At 33.2% G+C, this 19,285-nt stretch overlaps 2 protein-coding genes across 9 annotated transcripts; both read right to left on the bottom strand.

Moving 5' to 3' along the window:
• Nucleotides 1-535: 535 nt before the first annotated feature.
• Nucleotides 536-8,160, bottom strand: LOC109814502 (peptidyl-tRNA hydrolase, mitochondrial). Of its 5 annotated transcripts, XM_020378951.3 has the most exons (10): nt 8,139-8,160; nt 7,022-7,128; nt 6,831-6,943; nt 6,571-6,655; nt 6,425-6,492; nt 4,080-4,130; nt 3,923-3,996; nt 1,586-1,644; nt 1,425-1,501; nt 536-848 (listed from the first exon to the last, which is right to left on the bottom strand). In XM_020378951.3, the coding sequence occupies exons 3-10, from the start codon at nt 6,936-6,938 to the stop codon at nt 717-719; spliced, it is 654 nt and encodes a 217-aa protein (XP_020234540.1). In that variant the 5' UTR covers nt 6,939-6,943; nt 7,022-7,128; nt 8,139-8,160; the 3' UTR covers nt 536-716. The 5 variants fall into 5 exon arrangements, with proteins under 5 accessions (XP_020234540.1, XP_020234542.1, XP_020234541.1 ...); XM_020378953.3 differs by lacking the exon at nt 8,139-8,160 and having other exon boundaries at nt 6,577-6,655; nt 7,022-8,096; XM_020378952.3 differs by lacking the exon at nt 8,139-8,160 and having other exon boundaries at nt 6,831-6,946; nt 7,022-8,095.
• Nucleotides 8,161-8,632: 472 nt separating this feature from the next.
• Nucleotides 8,633-14,422, bottom strand: LOC109814490 (uncharacterized). 4 transcript variants are annotated; one of them, XM_020378937.3, is made up of 3 exons: nt 14,183-14,422; nt 13,666-13,721; nt 8,633-9,988 (listed from the first exon to the last, which is right to left on the bottom strand). In XM_020378937.3, exon 3 carries the CDS (start codon nt 9,966-9,968, stop codon nt 8,916-8,918), a length of 1,053 nt encoding a protein of 350 aa, XP_020234526.1. In that variant the 5' UTR covers nt 9,969-9,988; nt 13,666-13,721; nt 14,183-14,422; the 3' UTR covers nt 8,633-8,915. The 4 variants fall into 4 exon arrangements, with proteins under 4 accessions (XP_020234526.1, XP_020234525.1, XP_020234523.1 ...); XM_020378936.3 differs by having other exon boundaries at nt 8,633-10,000; nt 14,247-14,422; XM_020378934.3 differs by having other exon boundaries at nt 14,247-14,421.
• Between the last annotated feature and the right edge of the window lie 4,863 nt (nt 14,423-19,285).

The following is a 19,285-nucleotide window of genomic DNA, read 5'->3' as shown; positions in this document are numbered from 1 at the left end:
AGTAACACGAGAGATGGTTTACCAACTAAATTATTTAACACTGGTCCAAGGCTTTAAAACTCAAGTATGATGATGATAGAGGTTCAATCCTCTAATTTATTTATTCTTCTGTCGTTATCCAAGTACTTGTACACCTAACTAACCTCCATATCAAGCCATATACATAGCTAAGGAACATTAAGAATAATTTAAGTTCCCTAATCTGTACTTTCTAGTGACTTCCAAGTCTAATATCTTGGCTTGAATTTTGAGGAATTATCCCCCTTTAGTTCAACTGTATATCACATTTCCCATTTTCCCTATCTACTTCATGATTCATGTCATATAGCGCATTTCCTATTACAATTAGCAATAACAATTTTCCTAGGGGTAAAAGGCGTACATGCTACTTTGAAAAGATGCCCCTTCCACCAAGTCCACACTATAAACAATTTACCAATACATTAACGTCTGATCAGCTATCCCACCGTCTGCGCTTGAGTATGCACAAATGCACATTATAGACAGTATCCAAAATAATTAAAACAAATCAAGATTGAAAAAAGTTGGCCAAAAATCATTTTAAAAGCTGTGTATATATATGGAACGTTTACAAAATTCAGCCAATTTCCTATAGCTAAGTTTACACATGCATAACATGCTCAGACAATAAATTGCAACCTAAAAAGCGATGAACTAATCATATCTATAATGCAACTTGCCATCATAGAATCCTATCAAACTGGTAAATTCTGCACTCTCAAGTGCTTATACTTTTGTTCTTTGTTGAATCTTTTTGCACTCTCAACCAAACCTTTAGTTAGAAGGAACTTCAAGACATCAACCCCCTCTTGCAAAGCCTCATCAATCTGTCCAACAAGAAAACAAGAAGCAACACTGACATGATGTCATGATGATCTTTATAAGTTATAACATCCCCATTTTCAATATGGTGCATTAGCATGATGTAAAAACATGTAATAGTAATTGCTTATGAAATCTGCTACACTATAGAAGTAGGATAGTGCGCCTCACGGTAGTGCTCTACTGCCTCTACTCACATCGCATGGTATTAATAACTATGGCCCTATTGTAAAAAATTTGCCGTGAATTTTTCTGGATCAGTATATTCATATTAAGTCATTAGAAAGCCACCTAAATGGAAACTATTAGCATGGTTTTATGACATTGAACTAACGTGGCAAGTAACTGCTATCGTATTTGGCATTTGTCACAGTACGGCCACACATCATCCCCTCTTGGCACCACATCACCACAATAGCAACTCATTACTTTCCGTTATTTAAATTGCCAATAATAATTGGATTCAGGTTGCACTGAGTAGATAACATGAGGAGCGCCATTGCACTTTGAAGAACCATGAAAACCAAATTGAAACTACACGAGGAACCGAAAGTATATTGAGCAGTAAACCAAGAACTTACTCGTTGTCTAGCAGTTACATTAAACTTTTGAAGCAAAAATGCTTTAGGATCCATTTGCCCAGGAGGACTCCCAATCCCTAACGACAAAGCAAATTGAAAATAAATGACAGTAATAATCAAAACTAGGAGAACAGCAAAGGATCTGCCACAAAAGTACCAACCAATTCTCAGCCTAGGAAATTCTCTATTTCCTCTGAAGTGATAGATCACACTCTTTAGCCTGGTTCATTGAAAAGAGAGGACAAAGTATAAGACGAGTAGCAGTACTAAAGAAGCACTTGACATTAAAAAATTAGAATTCAGAGCTAAAGATTTCATGAACTCATTTTCCATCACCACTCATCCCTTAAACAATATTATTGAATTATAAACCCTGGCTTCTTTACATCAGTCACTTCATAAATTTGATTTTCCTTTACCTAAAATAGTGAAGCATTACAAATATTACAACAGATGGCAAGTGAAAATGTATCGAATAATGGTGAAGCTATATATCCATCCACTATGAATATATAAAGAAAAACTAAGAAAGACTAGATGATTAGGTTTCTATACAAAGTAAAATTACTAATGGAGTGTTCATTTACTGAAACAGCCATAAGTCATCCACTATTTAGAGCAGATACAAATTTCTCATTAACAAGGTTCTTGATATGAAATATTCTCTCGCTGTATGCATTTTCCAACATTTAGATTCCAAATAACCACAATTGAAGTTAAGGATAACTACTCATTGGTCCATGCATTGAAGCTTGCTTATTAAAACTCAAATCACTGAAATCAGAAATAGAATTGAAATAATATAACATTGCAATCATTATTTTTTTCAATACTTTTAATGAACAAAGAAGATATTTTCCACAGTTTCCATAAGCAATTGGATAGCAACAATAAATGTCAGGATAAACTGTTTTTAAATTCCAGATAAACTGGAACATGCCTTTGAGAATTTAGTTATGGGCATAAAACTTGCAGGAGGCTGGTATGAAGAGTGGAAGGTGAGGGACCAAAATACCTAGCAGTAAGTACCACAAACAACCCTAACTGTTAGGACCAAAACCAAAACTTTTCAGTATCAACTGTTATCCCTACATTCAAATGCATGTGTTAAATAAGTAACTTTCATGATTGACTCATCAGTAACTGATTTCTCTTCTTTCTGGTCTATTCCCCACTGTAATGCAGATAGCCTAGCAAAACAGATTTATGATAATTTTGTACAAAGGATGAGAATCCAAAAAACAGAAAAAAAAAAAAAAAAAAAAAAAAAAAAAAAAAAAAACCTGAAATGGTAATACAATACTTTAGGAAAAGACCTTAATCTGAAGTGCATAAAAAGGATTGCAAAATGCTTGATTAGGCAACAATTAAACAATTAAATGGGACAGCCAAATATATAATCAACATGTTACAGCAGTACAAGCACAAGATACCTTTCATTATGAGAAAGAAAAACAAAACAAAATTGCATGATAGAATAAATGAAAAGGATGAACTGTTCAGAATAAGATGTGAAACACAATCTGAAATATGTATGATAGGCCCATTATGCAAGTATATAGAAGGAGGAGTAAGAAGGTGTAAGAAAAGGAAAGTGGGCTGAGGGGATATGAGAGGAGAAGGGAAAATGTGACACTGAGGAGGGGCTGGGAGGAGAAGAGAAAGGGAATAATAGAATGGACCAGTGTCAAGGAGAGAATGGAGGAGGGATGCAGAAAACAGGGAAAGAGAAAGAGGATGATTATTTAGTGCAAGGTGTAACCAGATAGAGAGAATGAGAGAATTTCCTAAGGGTCATGACTCATGTTGGGTTTGTTTTTTAGTCTGAGAAGAGGAACTAGTCATTTCTCAGTCACTGGGTGTTACCGTTTCTTTTTTATCCTAGTTATTTTTTTCCATCTTGTAAGTTGTAAGGAGCTTGCTCCATTCCACTGTCATTTGTTTTCTGTAGTTTCTGCTAATATACTGTAACAGAGGGTTCCTCCTCTGGTTGTAAGGGGATCCTTCGATAAATATTTGTTTTTTTTTTCAATCTATATCTAGTTCCTACCAAAGTATGATTGAGGGGAAAAAGTTTATAAGTAATGAGATTTCCCCTCCTCAAACCACAAACCAAGATGCAACCCAATAAGGACTCTTAAATATCCATATAATTTTATGAGATTGAAAAGTCATTAATATCTGGCTTACTACACCTTCCTAGTTTGTCCGCATCTTTTCATTACAACAAATGGTAGAATTGACTTCCAAAGTGATGGTTATTGGCTTATGACTCCAATAACATCTCCATGTAAATTTCAACATAGATATTTATTGGGTTCTGGAATTAGTGAATTACATAATTTAATGATGCGTGATAAACACCATAATATCTCTAGAGTAGGTACTTGAATTATAAAACAATTTTCTTTTGGTTATTGTCAAAAAAATAAAACAACTTAAGAACGGAGACAATATTAATTTTTCTTCTAATTATTGATTATCATTTAGTGTTGTACCCTTTGTGGCTACCATGACCCCCTTTGTCGTGAAGACGAAGCACCCCACATGGCAAGTTCATGTCATCATGGAACTGAAACCAAAGATACCGTCAAATAAAGAACACCACACCTATCATTGATTAGATACTATAAAGGAAAGGTTGGAATAACTCACCACAAGCACCTGAGTAAGAGGTAGCTTGTAATAAGCAGCCAGCGGTCCTGTCTGCAGTAAAATTAAGAGTCATAGAATGACAAATTGATAATAAGCACAAGGTTTAATATGTAAACAAAACATCAACAGCACGAGCAAAAAGAAACCAGATGCATGCTACCTTAAAGATAGAAACCCTTCCATGGAACCAATATTAGTAAATTACCTTACCCCAACAAAAAATCAGCACTTCAAATCAAATTAAACCAGTAAAAGCAGAAAGGAAAGATGTTAGCAATCAGCCATGATGACTGTTTTTGAACCCTTAATTATTTATAATAGAACTATCCATTAATTTCTTGTTCCTCTGGATTCGGTAAGGACCTCTATTTGACAAAAGAATTATAAATCCAAAGGAGATTTGTAAAAAATTCTTAATTCATTTTTTTCCACAATATATATAACCTCACTCTACCACGTATGAAAAGATTTTATAAAAAAAAGAAGTAAATCCACATATGTGAAGAAACACAGGAAGTAAAATACACTATATGAAGCCACAAAAACCTACGGGAGAAAGCAGGAAACCATCACAACTTCCCCCAACACTCTCCCAGGAAACCCCCTGCACAAAACATTTGCAATGAAAGGGATTATCTAATACTAACATGACACTAAAACACACCAAGACAATTCTTCAAAATAACCTAAACAATTCTTCTAATATTTTAAACCCTCCATAATTTACTGCTGCAACTAATCTTAGAAGTTCTTTTTCTACCTGAAATCTTTGTAATATAGGTGTTTGGAGAAAATATCATCTTTGGAAGTGCTCAAAGTCCCCTAGCAGAAATAGTTTCCTCACCCATTACCCTCTCACTTTGTCCAAAAGGTTTCACCTATTCAACATCTGGGCAAAGCATTATTTCCTTTCCACTGTGGAATCTTGACAGCTTAAACACAACATACTAAATAATTTACAATCACTCATTTTATCTGAAAAATTCCAAACAGACATAATACAGATTTAGTCGCTGAATAAAAGACCTCCACCGATATCTCAAGATAGGTACATTTCATAAAGAGTAAAAAAGGAGTAAAAGAACAACATTCCTTACATATAGAATAGAACCTATTTCATGCATTGTTATCTATATTCCACAAACATGATAATAGCAAGAAGCCTATAGGTTGATTCTCCACAGCACATAAAAAAAGAGGACATGGATGCCAAAGAGCAGCAAGGAAGATACATTTTACAATAAATATGAAGAGTAAGAACTAAATAACCAATTTGAAGATATGAAGGACATGAGGAACACACACATTGCACCCAAATAATTATGTCAGGGTAAGACATTCAGAATTGGGACTTGAGGAAAAATTGTAAACACCATTGGTAAATATGAATACATGAAAACAAGTTAATAAATGTGACATCCACTAGAAAAATAAATATTATGATGTATAAATATGGGAGAATAACGTTCTTAAATTTAAAATCTTTCTTGATTGCTACATACTACAAAGAAATAGACTCTTCTTAAGCTCTAAATTGACAACCAAAGTAGTCTATGATTGATCCATAATTTATAAGGATGGCAATCAGTCATCAAATAATCAAGGTCCGCCAAGAGGACAATTTGATTTCAAGATTGCCAGAATCACCACCAACTAGCTACAACTTCCTAGTTTTCAATACTTAGGCTTTATCAGTCTAGAAATATTATAGGTGCATTTGGATATACAGATTAAGCAGTTATTTAATAATATTATAACACGAGAGATTAAATAATAAGCTTAACAGAGAAGCTTACTGAATTAAGCAGGAAAGAGCTTATTTTGATAAGCTTCAGCTTGAAGCTGATAGAAATAAGCTAAAAAGAGCTTATTGAGACTCAAATAAGCTCTATATAAGCTCCTCCAAACACCTTTATATTTAAATTGAGAAGAAACTTTTAAGTTAAACATCATCTACTCCATATCAGCACTGAAAACCACTGTACATGCTCAGTTATTCCCCTAGCAGACATTGTCAACTTCAAGATTTTCCCATCAGTAGTCATAATATTAAAACATATGAACTTTCAATTTTTAAATGTTTGCAGTTATTGGTACAATTTAACCTCAAACAATGCCAAACAATAAGAGTAAAGTTCAATGTACCAGAAAAGCCACCCTCAAAGTAGGTTATTCATTAATGACTTAAGCAGCTGAGTGTATAATCAAAGGAACTCATAGGTTAAGACATTTTTTCCAGCAGCAAGTGACAGAAAAGATAAAGACAGCACAACTTGTAGAAACTAAAGTAAAACATCTAGATGGATAAGAGAAAAAAGAAAATGCAGCACATCTTAATTCCTCACCGATTCCCCACTCAGATTCATGTAAGTTTGAGGCTTTGCAAGGAAAACAGGAACTTCGCCAACAAAACCTGTAACAAACCACCTTGCCTAAATTTCATGAATCTCAACAAAAATGGATAGAGGAATATAAAATAGAGAAGACAAACCTTTACCAAAAATGGCTTTGGAATGGACAGTGTCCATAGGAATCCCCTGCGACTCAGCAAATGCATCAATCATGTCAAAGCCAACCTGATACGTTCAGACAAAAACATGAGGAAATTGCTAATTCACACACTATGACCCCTTTACACTAGAGAACACTTGCTATGCAATTTGAGTGATGATAACTAAACTTGCAACTTTAAACTAACTCCTAACAAACCAGTAATGCAAGATAAAAGGGTAAAAATAATAGAAAGGGTACATTGTGCCTGGTTCCTTTGTACTTGTCGCCAGGGTTGCCCAACCCCACAAAAAGCCAAGGGCGTGGAGCAATGGTGCAAAAGCAACGCGTGCTTAACCTATTAAGCATATCCTCTGCTACCAAGGTCGGAGAAAAAAATTCAAATTAGAGTTTCATTGGTGAACGAAAGTTGAATATGCAGTGGTAATTACCTAGCTTAGCTTAGCTTAGCTATCACCGTTGTATCTCTCTATCTATCCCCATCGTCACGATCACTAATCGTTCAATCACTTCTATTGGGTATCGGATTTTTAAATACCTGCAAAAATAAACCACAACCTTGGCTTCCCCTGGTTTAATATATACAACTAGAACCAGAAATCATGAACCTGTGTTCACATGGACTACAGGACAAGACAGAAAAATAAATAAATTCCTTTATAATTTAAATTAGTTTATTTGTAAGCTCAGTAAATATCATAGAATTTAGTTCTCATAAAATAGTCAATTGATAAAGGAAATTAAAATTGTATAATTTTAAAAATAAAGAAACTAAAATTACATAAATAATTTTTTTTTTATTTTAATTTTATCGATTCCTGACTTGTAGTCATACACTTGTTCCTTTTATCCACCTTTACCATATTGAGTTGTGAAATTTTGTAAATCATTTATCAGATGTAAATATATTCTCAAATAATTAAAATAATCAATCTTATTTATATGATGAATATATTTTTATATGGAGTTTCAGTTTTGATCTCAAAATATGCAAATAAGTTATGAAATAAACAAACCCATGAATTGGAAAAATTATACCAAATGTCTTCCAAAATCCATAGGCAAGCTCCAGAACTTGGAGACCTTGGATGCTCGACAATTACCTTCCCATAATTTATGCCGAAAAGGTGATAGAAAAGACGATTACTCTACTAACTGTAGGCCAATTTACTCATAAACCAGCAAGAAAGACCAAAATTCTTAACGCAAACTACATAAAAAGAATTTCCTTTGGCAATGGCAAAATACATCAACATGAACATATAAACTAACAGTACAATTGTAGCTATTTGCACTAGATCTAGGACACTATTTATTTTTGGATAGTAGCTCATTGTGTATAGGAGGGAGAATAAAGAAATAGATGATGAGGCATCAGCTTGGAATAAGCCAGGGAAAAAGCATTTCTAATAGCTTGGAATAGGGTTTAGCATTATTTATTTTGGATAATAGCTTGGAATAAGCCAGGCGGTTAGGGAGGGAGTGAAAATGGAAGAAAACGAAGGAAATTTGAAGGGATAAACAAAAGAGAGAAAGGAATAGGGTTACCTATCAAATGATCGAAAGCAAAGGCGAGGAAATCCAGAGGGAAATGTAATAAATTAAGCAGCTGTCAAAAAATTCACAATTTGAGCATGGTAATAGTAATTTATACTAATTTTTTACTCTTATAAATTATAATTTTCCTCTTTTTTTTTAATTCTACACTAAAATTACCCACACTTGTCAATTAATTGTTCACTATTTTTCTTTTTTTAGTTTTTTTTTTAGAAAAATGAGAGATGAGAGATACACGGCATTTTCTTTGACGTATAAATTCAGTAGAATTTGGAAAGTTTGATATTAATGAATCTATCTCATAAATGTGGGAAAGCACCTCACGAAACTTCAGGCCTTTAGCTATGTTGTCATTGTGGCGTTAAATGGAGACATGGAGTATTGAAAATGTAAACCTTGACTATGGAAGTCAGGAAGTGGTTTGCCAGACTTCCTAGTCAGTGGATAGCAGAAACGGCCATTTCTTCAATTCCGGGAACATCATATGACAATCAACTTTTTGTCAAAGATTTCATAAAATCAAATGTTTACACGAGTGAATTCACATTGGAATGTGCAAAAGCAATAGGAGGAAGGTAGGAATGTACATGTAAACGAAATTACAACAAGATTAAAAAATAAAAATGCCCATCTTTAGATTTTCCTGTTTCGGGGAAGAAAACCCTTCAAAAGTTATTAAGCCACCACTACATGGTGCTAAATTTTCTAAAATCTGATATATGCCTACGAAACTTGTCCTTTTCCAACCTCCTGTTTCATGTGCAATCTTCAGCTATCACCGATCCTTGCACGTGCTTCTCTACATCTACGCCTCCTACCAGAACGACCCAATAAAACTCTGCCACCACCATGGCGGTGGAGACGGCTAACCAAAGATACACCACCATCATTACCATCATTATCATTGTCTTCATCCGAGATATCCAGCACACCAGCCACATTCTGACCTGCTACCCTGTTGGGAGTCAGCTCAGGCCTCAACCGTCTACCAATGCTGTTAAGCTCATTTCCTTGCCGAACTGCATGAAACAGGAGGAAGAGATTCATTGCCTCTATACCCATCTGAAATCTTCCATTTCTTTCTGCATTGCCTGCACCTTCCTCTTCATCTGTATCAAAGTCATTATGGTGACCTTCTATAACATAATCTCCAAAAACAACTGCCCCAGGCATTGTTGATGTTACTGTGCTGATAACATCTTCCCTTTCACGCTCCCACTCAAGCCATCTCCATTTCTGTTCATGGGCAGGATCCACCATCCGTGGGCGTGCCGAGGGATGCTCTGCCCGCACATGCTTCTTCAACTCCTTATAGTTCCCAACAAATGAGCAGTCATCCTGCATGCAGCCTCTTTTCTTTGCATTCAGGTAGTCCCGGGCAGGTTCCACAACAGTCCAACCTTTCACCTGACCCCTGCATAGAGGACATGCAAGCTCGGTAGCTTCACATTTCTCAGGAAGCAAGTTTGGATCCTGTAGCACACCTGGTGTGCCTTGCATAGGTTGCATATTAGATGAAATTACTTTAGTGTAAGCTTTCTTATACTGATCAAGGCAGTTGGAATGACGAAAGCTAGTTCCACACATATAGGGACGGCAACCCTTGTCATGAGAAGAACAAAGAAGAAGAACAGCATTGTGTGGATATTCCATGCACACAGAACATGTTACGTCCTCTAACTCTTTCTTTTCCAAAGCCTTGGAACATTTCTTTTGGCACATGTCCTCACAAATGTCCCTTTTGCAGGGAACCAGTGGGTATGGATTCACTCTGTATTGACGAGAAGCAATCCTGTGTCTTCCCCTGCTACCTTTTGCCATTTCTGATATTCCAACAGAACCTGGAATTTAAACTGCCAAAATGTTATCAAGGAAGCTCTGCATTAAGGGATCTACAGACATTATTAGGTTGTCAAACTACAAATGCATTCATATATTTTTCACTTAAAAGCTTACAGAAAATAGACACTGGATTTAAAATTTATTCAAAATAAAATAAAATAAAAGTTTAGTCATTGCAAATGTTGTGTGTAAAATTCCACAATGCTTGTGAGTGATCAGAAACAAGGGGTTAAAAATGATGACCAATTCAATATTCATCCTCCAGGAAAAAACCAAGGGGAAGGTGCAGACAGAATAGAAGGTCAAGCTAACAAGCCAAACAAGAATAAACCGAAGAACATTGTACAACACATTCCACAAAACGTGTATTTATTCATTATCTGCAGTGAACCCAAACCCATTGTAAGAACATGTAATAAGCTGTCTTCAATTTAAAAAAAAAAAAAATATATATATATATATATATATGCACATATATACTAGAACGGGAAACAGTACAAGATAACAGGGAAAATCTATCCTCCTGCAATGCCTACAAATTAAATTAGTTCCCTAATTTAATCTAAAATTCAATTCAATATAAAAAGTGATCTCACCCTCACATCCATTGTGCAAACCACTTATGACCAAGTGCAGTGCATAAATTTATTGCACCAGCATTCTTTTATTTCTACTCACTAACCAATTCAATCAGTGCCTAAGCAGCATACATTGAGCGGGGGAGGGGGGGAGGAAGAAACCATGTACACTGCGTCACTGCCTAAAATTCATCCTTCCACCCCTCAACTTATCCAACTGACTGATCAGCTATTTCAAAAATATAAACACATACATAATAGATATGTCATCTTTTGGATACATAGTCATTTGAACCACTCATGAAACAATTCCAAAACAGTAGCTGAAATATCCAGTATACTCAGTTATGCAATGAAGAAATGATTGGTATACATAGGTACTTATTATGAGTGTCTATCTATATATATCTGCTTAAAATTAACACATATAGAACATTAAAACTCACATGGCACAAACAGACATACATATGTACAAAACATCAAATAATAATAATAATAGTAATAGTAATAAACAAAATAACTCTAAAATCACAACATTTAATTAAGCTCCAATGACGACACTTACAAGTTTTCTACAGCACATCAAACTAAGGTGGCATTTGCTTAAGGGATTATTTTTATATTCCTTGCAATGTTGAGATGGGGTATACAATGTTCCCGTGTTTAATTCACAGTTTGAAAAAACAACCCACCTAAAACTTATTCCCTTGCATATTTTTTTAGCATTAGTCCCACCAAATCTTACCCATGGCAGCATGTAGGTTTAATTTATTCCCATCAGAACAATTAAAACCTTACCAAATGAGTAATGGACAGTAGGAGGGAAGAGGGAAAATTTTTTCTTGTAATATTCCTTGAAATAGGTTTTTAAACTGTATAAGAAAGCTAAACCTGTGTATGACAGAATTCCAGGAATTTCATTCTAGGTGATTTTATTCCCAGGAATGAAAAATCATTCCCTGAAATAAATGTCCCCTTAATAGATATTATAAAAACACACACAACACAACTATAACAATGTGGATGCTCTTCCAAGGGTTAAAGACTAATTGCTAGTTCTTTTCAGGACTAGGACCAGATAAAAGGTTTCAAATCACTGATTGCACTATGTAAAGGGGCCACAATATCTCTGTTGCAGTGGCCACTGAAACCAAATCAGACCAATATTGCGGTTAGCAATGGCCGCATCCACCCAAAAGTAACACTGCAACCACAATTGACCAGAGATATATTATTGAGGAAAAAAAAAACAAAACTTGCCATTTGTTAAACAGAGTATCAGAGCCACACGATGAACCCCCGTCCCCCAACAAAAAAAAATTAAAAGGGGAAAAAAAAACACAAGTCCACGACTCATGCAGGGGTAGTACCTTGATGAAAAACCATGCAACACCACCAAGATCAATCCAGTCTCATGACAGGAAAAATGAATGGCAAAGTCATTTCACCAGTCAGTTGCAGCACAACCATTGCAATGAGACAGAAACTCAGATTGGAGGAGAACAGTGTAAAAAATTGATAGTAGTCAGAATATCAGATAAAAGTGGAATAAAGATGTGAAGCAGCCAAAAAGGTTTGGGTTGGGGTTCTTGATATTTAGTGGAAGACAGATTTTTCCCTACACAAAATGAGTTGTCCTGCCATTTGAATGGTTGTCCATCTAGATTGAAAAATCTGTCTGAATTGCCATGTAAGTAATTTCACAAGCTTGACCACTGATCTCTTAGAGATCTCACCAAACCAAGTTGGAGTGCATAAGTGAAACAGAAGTGCAAGATCACATAATCCTACAAGGAAGATTGCCTTCCCCAATAGAGATATAATGGGAAAAAATTATCTTTCTGTGTTAAGGCTTCTTTTTCATAACATTACAGGGGCAACTTTGCTAGCCCATTAAAAAACATTAAATGGATGACCCCACAAAATAATGGCTGCAGACAAATGTAAGGCAGCTAGAGATGAACATAAGTTGTCTGGTCAAGTAGAAGATAATGATATTATGCTCTCAAATACTAAGGCAATAAACTTTCTCAGTTACCTTCCCATAAATAATGTCGAAAAGGTTGTAGACAAGACAATTACTTTAATAAATGTAGGCCAATTTACACATAAACCAGCACAAAAGACCTAAATTCTTAACAGCAAATTACATGAAAAGAATTTCCTTTGGTCATGGCAAAATACATCAACATGAAAATAAAAACTAACAGTACAATTGTGGCTATTTGTACTAGATCTAGGACAATCCTTTATTTATTTTAGTATAATAGCTCAGCTTAGAATAAAGAAATAGATGATGATGCATCAGCTTAGAATAAGCCAGGGAAAAAGCATTTTTACATCTAAATCAAAGATGCAATCATGCAATACTATAGTAAACCATATTTAATTTGCCTATTTTGGAAGTATTATTGGGCTTTGAAAACAGTTCAGAGAGGTTCATGCATGGCCCACATGACCATGATTCTAAGTTTATTTCTATTAAAAAAACAACCCAAAGAAGAGCACATGTCAATCACCCTTAAATATTTTGGCTGTTTAAAATAAGACTTGCATTCATGTGCCACTCGCACATTATCATATGACCAGATTATCAGCTCTAACAATCAGGCGGCATCATCATAGATTCATCGTACAAAACTCATCTAATCCAAATTCCTCTTACTACAAAATTGAGTTCAAAAAGTCCAATAATCTCATAAATGGGAAACAAGAGTAAAGATTTTAAATGAGAGGGTGAATAGAAGAAACAAGTTGAGAGTCAAACCAACACAATAATGAAATAAACTATATTAAAAGATAACAAAGCTTGTAATTGAACTTCAGGAAACAACATCAGCAATTTATTTGCTAGATCAAACTGAATACGCAATGAACACATGCCTAACCCAACTAGTCAACACACTGAAGATGAAGAATAGGTACAAGCCACAATGGACTAAGCACCCACAGCAATTGAATCACATAAATAAAACAAAACAGAAAGGCAATTGCTGGAAATAGCCCCATTGCGCCAACAAAGGAGCCTCACTTCCTGGACTGCAGAAAACAAAAGCATGTTATGCATCAAACCACAATGAAGATAAGGAAAAACTCACCAGCTCAAAATCGGAGTAATTAAGCCAACGAACTAGTTCGCAAAACCAAAGTGCATCTGGCAATAAATAATAGAGCAGCAAGAAAGAAAACAGAGTAAGAGATTTATACAAAGTCGGGTCAGAAGGAAACAACGCGGTGAGAAGCAATAGCAAGCAAAGACAACTAACAAAGTAACATTAATATAATATTAACCGGAACATGAAGCTAAGATAACAAGCACATGCCCCTAAACTTTACTCATCCATCTGAGATCCAATCAACCCACCAATATATAATTGTTTAAAACCAAAAAAAAAAAAAAAAAAAAAGGGGGCGACAAAACAAAAATGACCATCTGTTTGGAAACAGAGAAAACGATGGATAATGGAAGTTGGAGCTAGAAAGCACAACCAATTAGGTATCCGCTCTTCAATTAACAGTTTAATTTTTTTAAAAAAGTAGGTTAGATTAGGTTAGCAAAAATTAAGAATGTTAAATAGACGAATCGAAAATTGCGGAAAGAAGAAGAGAATTAACCTAAAAATCCGAAAAAGAAGCGAAAACTGAAATTAAAGAGGGAGTGGAGGGATTGTGTTCGTACCAGGCGGTTAGGTAGGGAGTGAAAATGGAAGAAAAGAAAGGGATAAACAAAATAGAGAAAGGAATAAGGTTCTCTAGCAAAGGATCGAAAGCAAAGGCGAAGGAATCGAGAGGAAAAATGGAAAGGCACGCAACTTTCTCTCTCATACTCTTCTCATGTTTTAGAGAGAGAAAGTTGAGAATCGCGCAGTTGGAGTCATTTCTACGCTACGCCCCCATCCACCCTCCCACGCACGCGCTCCTCCAGCGACTGCGTGCCACGCTCTTCTGAACGTGCTGACGTGTCACAAAGTGCGCCTTCACGTGCTCTCTCACGTTAACCAGAAGAGAAGAATCAGGCATATTCCCTTTCCATCGTACCATCTTTGTGGACTCCTCTGGACCAATCTTTTCTTTTTTATTTTTTTTTTACGAAAAATTAAAAAGCTTAAATATTGCAAAGTAAAAAATATATTATAATGTATTCATATCTCATTTAAAAAAAAAAAAATTCTAATAACAAGAGTATTTTAGTCTGTAAAGTATTATTTGGTTGGCCCAACTTTTCCATGTGTTGGGATAACATGCAAGTAGTATTAAAATCTGTAACCATTAAAACTATTTATTTTAGAATTAAAAATATAACTGTCATCATAAAGAAATCTTTCTTTCCCCTCTTAAAGAATATTTGGAAATTTTAATATATTAAAAATCTGAAAGATTAACTCTTCTAATTTTACAATCATAACTTATAAAAATAATTTTTTTAATTCTACACTAAAAATTACCCACACTTGTCAATTAACTATTCACTGTTTATAATCTTTTTTTAGAAAAATGAGAGATGAGAGATACAGGGCATTTTCATTGACGTCTAAATTCAGTAGAATTTGGAAATTTTGATATGAATGAATCTATCTCATAAATGTGGAAAAGCACCTCACGAAACGTCAGGGATTTAGCTATATATGTTGTCATTGTGGCGTTAAATGGAGACATGGAGTCTTAAAAATGTTACCCTTGACTCTGGAAAGATTTTTATAATGCTTGTCACAAAAGGAAAAAAAAGGTTTTCAGAACAGAGTTATGTTTTAACGCATGATTCCATTCTCTCTCCATCCCATAATGATGATTAGTTTAATCTTTCTGCACAATAATAAATTTATATATATATATATATACACATTTTCTCATTCCATTTTATTTAATGATTAAAGTTTTGGTAGAAGGTGTAAAAAAATTAACACTTAATAAATATGATAAATATGTTTAATTTTATAAAGAAAAATGAGGTATTATAACTTTCTAATATATTCTTAAACTTTTTATATTTTCACCAATGAAATAAGTATTAAAAAACATATTGATAATGACTAAATTTCAAAAGGAAAAATCATATTTAATATTACATTGATATTATATAATTATAATATTTTATGAATTTTACAAGAAAATATGAATTTAAAATACTATAAGATTTGATATATATATATATATATATATATATATATATATATATATATTAGTCATTAAATTAGTCATTTGTCAAATTAACCATTGAAAAATAATCGTCACATAAATAAGTCTATATTTATATAAGAAGATTTTTCACACTCTTCGATTGTGCAAACAAATCTTATCTTATGCTTAAATTCTCTCAACATTGGCATTTTTATCGTGTCCCTTTGAATAGGATCTAGCGATTCATCTCATGAATAGAATTTTAAGGGTAAAATCATTGAAGAACTATGCATGAGATGAGTAATGGAGAGGCAACAAACAACTACACATAGGTAAAGATGAATTCATATTAAAAAGAGTCATGAAGAAGCGCATGCTTAGTTGTCCAATGACTACTTCTCCAACAATACAATATACACATAAGAACAATTTTCAACGAAGATTTTAAATGTGAACGGATATGTTCCTTTACATTGTATAAGCTTTGAGCAATCATGATGAGTATTTTCAAATGAGAGTTGATGCAACCATAAGAAAGGGTTTTTCTTCATCGCAAAAATGTACTATTGCTATTTGTATATTAGCATATGAATCATCTACTGATAGTATTGATAATTATCTGTAAATTAAGGAAAATACTATAATGAAATGCTTGAGTAAGTTTGTCCGTGGTGTTTTTCAAATCTTTGGAGTAAAATACTTAAGAAAACTTAACAACAACGACATTCAACGCCTACTTCAAATGGGAGAGAGACATCATTTTTCAAGTATGTTAGGTAGCATAGATTGTAAACATTAGGAATGGAAAATTTGTCCAACAACAAGGAAATATCAATATTGTCATGCTGATTGTGGAAAACCCACAATCATGCTTGAAGTAGTGGTATCATAAGACTTATGAATATGACATGCATATATTGGGGTTATAGGTTCGAACAATGACATCAATGTGCTCAACGAATCTCCCATGTTTAATGAGGTTTTAGAGGGATAAGCCTCGAGGGTGCAATATATGGTGAATGGAACCTGATATTACATAGGGTATTGTTCCAAAATGGGCTATGTTAGTTAAGACTATCCCAATGCCACAAAAAGATAGAAGAAAATTGTTTGCCCAATATCAGAAAACAACAAGAAAGGATGTGAAACATGCATTTGAAGTGCTTTAATCTCAGTTTGTAAATTATATGTGGCCCTATGTGTGCTTGACACATGAATACAATCAATCATATATTATATGCATGTATCATATTACATAACATGTTTGTGGAAGATGAATGACACACATATGATAGTAATTTTGATTATTCTTATGAACAATAATGTCTCAACAACTTACATATTGATCATTATCCAAACCTTGCACCATATCTACAAAGAAGAACACTTGTTTGTGATAGGCAACATCATTATCAACTTCAATTTGACCTTACGGATAAGGATATAAGTGGGTACGGATAACTCATGAACCCTAATTGATTTAAATTAATCCAATTAGTTTGAATTGGACTTTTATAGTGTTCAGATCAGATCCAATTCAACTTGATTAAAATTTGACATTGTACGAGTTGGATAATAACATTATATGGGTCAAATAATGAGTTTTGTGCTATTGATTCGTGATCCAACCCAATCCGATCATATATAATAATGCTAATAATAATAATAACAACAACAACAATAATAATAAATTAGTGTGATCACTTGTTCAAGACAATATTTTCTGTCACTCGTGCTTAGTAACATGTATTATGTTTTTTTGGGTTGATAACATTATAACAATACAACATATTTATTGCAAATTTTATTTTGTATTAATGATGGTTGTTTGAGCTAATAATAATGTAGCAAAGAAACAAATTTATTTTGAAATTTAGTTTGTATCATTATCTATATTTATCAATTGATAACATTGTATTTGCAACTAGATATCAAATGTTTTATATCTATTATGAAATATTTAAATTTTTATAAAAATAAATAAACTTAATTATGTTAACTCGATTAATCTAACTCAATTCAATCTGTCTACGATCGAATTGGGTTGGATTGGGTTGAATTTTAAAAAGTTAATGCACAAACTCAACCTAACCTAACCATTAAATTTTGATCAGATTGGATAATAGATTTATCAAGACTTAATCCAATTCAACCCACTTACACTCCTACTTTTGGAGCATATATGAAGATGTTGTTTTGGACACAATAATTTACAAAATTAATTATTATTTTAATTACGTACTTTTTTTAACTATAATTTTTATATTGTCATAATCATGTAGTGTTAGTTGATTTCATCATTTTAAATAAAATTTAATTTAGTTATTTTTTTTAATTTTGTATCATTAAAAAATATTTTGCAAAATAGTATAAAAGAAATCTCTTAATTTATAACTTAATAAATAAATTGTTGATAATATGTAAAAATGTAATGTTTTTTGTGGGAACCATTAAAAATCAAAAGAAAAATGCTAAGAATCAAAAGAGAAATGCTAAATTAGAGAGATTAATATTTATAAAAGTGCTTAAATTAAAAAAATAATAAGTAATATATACAAGTGAGACTCTCTTTAGCACATAAAAAAGAGATCTTCATTAGAAATAGCCTTATAGTATCACTTTTCATAACACTAAAGAAATAAAGAGAGAAGTTACAAATATTGTTTAATTGAAAAGGGAAAAAAGTAGGTTACATTCTTTTGAATTGTTTTTTCTAAATAAAATAATACAAAGATGGTGACAATAAAAATCTCATCTAAGTCTACATGTTTCTACTACCTACCTCCTTATTCTTCTAAACACTAGGTTAACCTTTAATTATTTAACATAAATTACATTCATTTGAATTGTATAAGACACACTTATTTCTTTGATTATTCATACACGTTTTTTATTCGTCAAGACAAGAACTGCCTGTCTACCATCAGAAAAAATCATGTTCAAATCTCAAAGTAGTTTAAAACAATGAAAATTAAAATGAAGCATGATTAAAGTCAAAACAACAAAGGATATTTTTCACATGAAATGGGTTCTACAATGTTGAATAGGATATGATTACATTAAGTAAAATTTGTCTATTTATATCTTTTAAATATGTACAAATTTTAATATAACTTCATCTATTTAATTTTTATGAATAAAAAAATATGCTATTTCCATAAAAAAAATATCATCATAATTTTTAATTACTGAAATTATTTCTACATTAATATTATCATTTATCAATTACCAATTAAATATATTGTAGAGTCCTTAATCGTGGCCAAAATGTCAAAATCTGAATTCCACAATTTTGTCAAATTATCGCACTAGCTTGTTTTGGCTTCCGCTCTTCCTCTACCAAGTATGACCAGCAAGTCAACACAATCAATAACTATTGTGTTTGTAACTACCATGGTTCCCACTAGGAACACCACCGAACTTTTACAAAATCTTGATTTTTCCTTCAAGTCTTCAACTTCTAAATGTCTGGTTTAGACTTGATAGTGGTAAATACTAAGTTATCAGGTGCGGAAATTTTGAAGTACATGAATAAATTGTCACATACCGCAGCTTCACCTCTTTACAGCAAATGAGTCATAGTGATTAGTGAAGCTTAGC

Source organism: Cajanus cajan, chromosome 2 (genome assembly GCF_000230855.2).
Source record: "Cajanus cajan strain Asha chromosome 2, NIPB_CcT2T_4, whole genome shotgun sequence".
NCBI lineage: Eukaryota > Viridiplantae > Streptophyta > Magnoliopsida > Fabales > Fabaceae > Cajanus > Cajanus cajan.
This window is presented reverse-complemented; position numbering and strand designations above follow the sequence as displayed.